Here is a 6,000-nt window from a genome sequence, read left to right as displayed (position 1 = left end):
AAAATATATCCCGAGCTTTAGTAATTCAAACGACGAGGAGTGTTACGACCCAACAGGCCTCACGTCACGTGGAAAAGGATATACCCACAAATTGCATTTTCCCTGACCTATCAGGACGCCACTCACGATTCTAAGAGTGAGCCTCACGATCCCAGACGTAAGCCTTGTCACGGCCATGACATGGACCAGGCGGGGAAGCCTGGCAGAACCAACTGACTAAGCAGTAGGGACCGAAAGGACCGAGCTTCGCTCCTCCCGGTCCCAGGACCGAACAAAACCAGTGTCGGTCCTACCCTGGACCGAGTGTAGACAACGTCGGTCCCAGGACACACTCAAAGTATATAGAACACATTCGTTAGCACTTCCATATGTACCAGCTACCTCAGCTATCGATACAACTTGGTTACACTCAATACCCTTGAGCACATTACCAGACGTGACTTACACCACCCTTCAAGGCTACGCAACATTCTCCTCTGCCAACATAAACCAGCACGACCGGTTTATCCCTTGGGAATCCCACGATCGTCACAACTATCTTCTTTTAGAATCCCCTAACCCTTCAAAGCCTCTCGACGGCGGGAATTAGCTTTTTCTCTACTTATTATATATCCTTAACTAACCTTAGCTATTTTATAATAACCTTTATTTCTTTTTCTTTTTTTTTCTTTCTTTAATTTTATGTATCCTTATTATCTACTTTGGCCTTTATATTACTCTTTCTTCTTTATTCCTCTCTTTTATTCCTATATTACTTATCTTACCTTTCTAGCTTTAATTATTTAACTTCCTTCCTTTGCCAATCTATATCTACTCTGCAGTCTCTGCCATATATACGAATACCCTGCACATATTCCATGCTTGTAGCCCTCCCCAATCAATCCGTCTCCCCATCCATCTCCATACCTCCTGCTGCTTAATTCTTCCCGCATCCAAACTACCCCCTTCCTTTCTAAACCCAAGCCTGAAAAATAACTCCTCTGCCTCTACCGGCGATAGCGTATATACATACGCGATCGTCGATGCCAAAATGCCCCGGTACCGGCACTCCCCTCCTGGAGTTCTCCGCCAGCCACCCTGTACCTCGTCTTCCTCCCACCTAGTACATATTTCCTGCGGAAGAAAGCATTCATAACAGCCTCCAAACCCCTCCATTACTCCTTCCCTCCTCAAATAACTTTGCATCCGAAGCCCCATATCAAAAATCCTCCTCTCTAACCCCCCACTAGTCCGTGCCATCTCGCAGTCCATTATGGTATGGTCCGCGCTGTTACCAACCAGATCTAGCCGATAGCAAAACATGCAGCCACCAAATAACCGCTCCTGGAGTCTCTCTTTGAATAGTTCAACCTCCCTTGCTTCGCTCATGGCCCTGTTCGTCACCCAGCTTCGAATCAGCCGTACGTTAATTTCCTGCTCCCTCACATCCACCTCCTCATCCTCTTCGCTCACCTCTAGATCTTCCAGCTCAGCTTCCTCGCCAGCGGCCCGGCATACGTCGCACCACTCCTCCCCTTCCTCGCAGCTATCCCGATCAACACGCCCGTCCATCTCCGAGTCCAAGACCACACGTCTGCACACCCTCCCGCTGACGAAGTCTTCCACGGACCCGTAACCCCCAAACCCTGTTGCTCTCCTTGCCTGCCCCTCGACTGCCACCCGCACTACTATCGCTTCACTCTGCTTACCGTCTCTCCCAGCTCGTCCGCTCTGCTGCGCGTAATCTGCCATCTCAAATGGCATCTCCACATGCATCACCACTCGAATATCTGGGACGTCGATTCCCAACCCGAGCGCGTTAGTAGCTATAATCACCCGCCCTCCGCCATATCGCTCTCGCTCCATCCCACTCATCCAAGCCCGTAGCCTCTCCGCCTTGCCATCTCGAGTATCAACATCTCGGTGGTAAGCATCGCAGTTTAGCTCAGTCGCAAGAGCATCAGTTGCCATGACTGTGTTGCAGTATACAATCATCTTCGCCGGCCATGGATACTCCTCGAGTTTCTGATCCAGAATCTCTCGGACCCTTGTCGTAACCGCCTCGCTGGCCTCTTCGGGGGTTGCTGCTGCTAGCGTCTGAACGCTATATGCGACGTTCGAGCGTGTCGTGCTGGTTCTGATCATGGTCACATCCTCTGGTCGCGCATTGATCAGCTCAAAAAACTCCTTCTCCTTGCTTGGTGGCAATGTTGCCGTCAGATATACCATCTGTACCCCCACCAGTGCTAGCCGTCCAAGCTCTCTCAGCCTCGGTCGGAAGTCCCGCGTGCCCTCCAAGATGGTATGAGCCTCATCAAACACAAATCCGTCGAGTTGCGCCATCACTCGAAGCCCTTCCACGTAGTCGTGGAACCGCTTGGTCATTGCCGACTCGGGCGTGACGAAAACAAGCGACGCCGCCCCTGGGGATTGATCACTGCGCCACTCGGCACATGGTATCTTCATCTTCCGGCAACGTTCCATCAAGTCGCCCTGTAGCGATACCAACGGAACTACGACCACAGTCACGCCGCCTGGGCAGCTCGCCGCCGGCAGCATGAACCCCAAGCTCTTCCCGCCACCCGTTCCCATCACCACCACGATTGGGCTCTTGTTCATCATGATCGCTTCGATCGCCTCTCGCTGCACGCCCCTGAATGTAGCCTGCTCTCCGTAGAGACGAGTGAGTTCACGGTCGATATTGATCCGGCGGCGTAGCTTCTATCTCTTCAACTGCAGCTCTTGAAGTGCTTCGTGGTGTACGGATGCATTCTTCCGCTTACGGCCCGGCTTGAGAACCTCGCCGAACCCTCCCATCGCAGACGGAAATCCTAGCAGCCGATGCCACTCTTCACTGATATATCGAAAGTTGACTCGGCGCTCGTTGGTCTCGAAAGCTCCCTCGGTTACGAGTCTTCCGTAGATCAAGCCTGCGATCTTGGACCCGTGACCAGCTTGCAGATCATACGGACTATCCCCATCATCATCGCTATCGCTGTCGCTGTCGTCGGAGTCTGCTTCCCGCAGTAGTCTCGTGTGGGCTGTGGATGCATTCCGGAAGTATCGTCGTCCGATCGCAGTTGATATGTGCCTCCAGCTGCTGATGTTGAGCTTCTGCCCACACGCTGCAACACCAAGCCTTCGGATGATGCGTGCCAAGCGCGGTGACGTCCAGTGCTCCCCGGGTCCTAGCTTCCAAGCGCCTTGCCCGCCCTCCCCAGCCTGGCTAGCTTGTTCTTGACTAGCCTCTGCAGTGCCGTCGGGTTGCTCGTTGTCCTGCGGGCCACTGCTCTCCGGTGTACCTTCGGTAGCCCATAAACCAGCGTCAAAGCTAGACCGGTCCCATACATTTGCCTGGACATCCTCCCAGAACAGCAAAACAAGCCACAAGAAGTACACCAGCGGAGTGCCAACCTCCCGCGGTAAGAACCGATGAATGATCTTGAGCCTTCCAGACGTCGAGAAGCCTTTATGTACACCCGTGACGATCATAACGAGCCCCTGGTCAATCAAAATGTTCCGGATTCCTCCGTTGGCTGTGTTGCGGTGTCGAATCGTGAGAAGTTCATATGCCCTTGGGGGAAACCCGCCACTCAGCTGCGCCAGAAACAGCAACAACTCCAAAGCTTTCTCCACCTGGAGACCATATCGATATGCCGCCTTTGCATTTAACTCTATGCCACCATCGCCATCACCCACCGATTTAACCCACGTAGCCCTCAAGCTATCGTCCTGCAATATCTTTCGAACGACCCAGCCTTTGCTTGCGCCTCCATCATGCTGGAAGAGTTTGTCGACAAATGAATGACCAATCGTTTCGTCAGCAGCGTTGTCCAAGAGCTCGTCCCACGGGATCTTGGGTAAGCCAAGCTCAGTCGGAGACTGATCTGAAAACTCTTTGCAAAACAGCAAGTCCTTGTATAGTACGTCTTCCAGCTGGTGGACGGCCATTCTCATCATGGCCTGTACGTCAAGAACACTAAGCCGGATGCCCTTGAAGACGATGTGTTCCTTATCCCAGCTTACCGAGCCTTGGGATGCCGTATTGTTGTGTGCAGCCATGCCAAAGTTTCGGAGTCGGATGATGAACTGTGTTGGCGTTGTTTCCCATCCTTCTCCTCCTCCGACCATAAACCGGCGAGTCATCTCGGATATGAGCGCAAAGTTACTCGGACTGTTCTCCTCTGCCTCTTCTCGGCCCTGGCCCTGCTGCATTTTTTGCTTGATGGTCTTGGCTCGCTGATCAACTGCGTACTTGACGATACAGAGACGGGATATTGCCATGATTGCGGAAAGCTTGGGGGTGAAATTTGCGTAGCCCTCCCAAGTGCCATCCGCACGGACGCTCAGAACCGTCAAGAAGCTGACGAGAACGCTGTCATACTCCGTGTCCTTGGTGAAATGATCAAGAACGGATATATAAAGCTCCAAAACGTCATTTTCAAGCAAATCAAGAAGCTTGGATACTTCTGGAGCCTCTGGGTCACCGCCATGGTCCTTCCAAGCGTCGGTCAAGTCGTCTGCGTGCTCCATCATCGTATCGTATGTATTCTGCTGTCTCCTGCTTAGCTTGAACGGTGGCCGATCTGCCTTGTCATCGAAAGACATACAGCGAACGATATAAGCAAGTAGTTGTTTGACCACGAGCGTGTATCGTCTCTGAGTCTCGGGCTTGAACCGGAAATGAAATGGCTTGCTCCTCTCCTTGATAAGTTCCTTGCGGTTGACCTCGAACAGAGCATTCCAAGAGACATTTTCGGGAGTAATGACGGCTCTGGCGTGGTTAACCATTCGATCAAATGCGATGTGTATGAACCTAAGCTGAGCGTCGTCTGACTCGTCCGGGTCATTCGGATCGACTTCGTATTCCATAGAGATCAAGTCCCTCAGAAAGTCCTTTTTCCCGCTAAATTCCTTCAAGTGAAGAGCAGAACCAAGCCGGCGAAGCCATGGATTCGGCGCCGTAAAGTCATTCTCCCCATCAATGCGCCCTGCCTCTTGGCTCCGGATGCCATTGCCTTTTCTCTGGTGGACCTAATCCTGCAATTGACGGAGCTATTTATCTATTCCGGCATATGAGCTCTGATGTAATAACTCTACTATGGGCTTACTATAAATAAATGCTTAATGCCTTATAGATAGTAGTCAATACATAAGGCAAAAAGGTTAAATTCTTAAATTTCTAATTATTTATCCGGCCAACCTCGAACCATGAACTTTTATAGCCACGCTTAAATATTCGCTGATATTTTACATTACCCCTCCATAGTTGCGATTCTGGGTCTAGCCCGCTTAAATCTGCCGCACTATTCTCCTCATCCGTACTGCCATGTTCTATCCGCCAATGTTCTCGTATTCGGCGAAGATCTCGCCCAACGTATTGACAAGAATTGCAGCCTAGCCCCCCATGCAGTGGCGGTTCAATATATGGAATTGGCTCTGTATCTGGGGGTGGAAATACCCAGCGCTGCAAGTCAACCGAATCCTTCATGATATCTGGTATCTCGACAATCCGGTCACTGATATCCCGGCGTTGCTTCTGCGTAAAATGCTGGCGATGAAGGGGATCGCGAAGATGTGCCTTGACCTGCTTGGCTAAGACAGCTGTCTTGCAGTCGAGGCATATAACCAGATTCAATTGCATGAGGTGAACGAATGGCCCGATTGTTGGTGGTGTGTCGTCCTGCGCGGGCTCAGCTTCATCTGTCTGCCTCTCGGGCGGTGAGCTCGGCATATCGTCATAAGTATGCGAAACGGTGTCTTCGTCGACTCGAACAGCCAATAAGTCTTCACTAGCAGACCGCGATACCACTCCGGCCGCCACGGGATCATTCGCAGATAACGGGTCAATTCCTAATCGCAGTCGTTTGTGACCCAATGGTGATTCCGCAGAATCAGACATAAATGGCCGCTTTTGAGATGGTGCGATGCTGTCACTGGCGGCGATTGAACGTTCCAATTCGCCGGGCTCGGGCCCCACAGAGATATAGCTAGTTCTGCCACCTTCTTCCCACAAGAAGG

The 6,000-nt window shown here is 51.6% G+C and overlaps 1 protein-coding gene across 1 annotated transcript; it reads right to left on the bottom strand.

Annotated features, from left to right (window-relative positions):
• Window positions 1-1,665: 1,665 nt before the first annotated feature.
• On the bottom strand, window positions 1,666-2,637 carry NECHADRAFT_55455 (uncharacterized protein; the record flags this gene model as incomplete). The annotated part of the gene is made up of 1 exon (XM_003044081.1): window positions 1,666-2,637. A coding segment is annotated over one exon (972 nt), but the record flags the coding sequence as incomplete, so codon positions are not given.
• Between the last annotated feature and the right edge of the window lie 3,363 nt (window positions 2,638-6,000).

Source organism: Fusarium vanettenii, assembly GCF_000151355.1.
Source record: "Fusarium vanettenii 77-13-4 chromosome 15 genomic scaffold NECHAsca_25_chr15_3_0, whole genome shotgun sequence".
In the NCBI taxonomy this organism is placed as follows: domain Eukaryota; kingdom Fungi; phylum Ascomycota; class Sordariomycetes; order Hypocreales; family Nectriaceae; genus Fusarium; species Fusarium vanettenii.
Note: the sequence above shows the minus strand (reverse complement) of the source record. Positions and strands in the feature narration are given on the sequence as shown.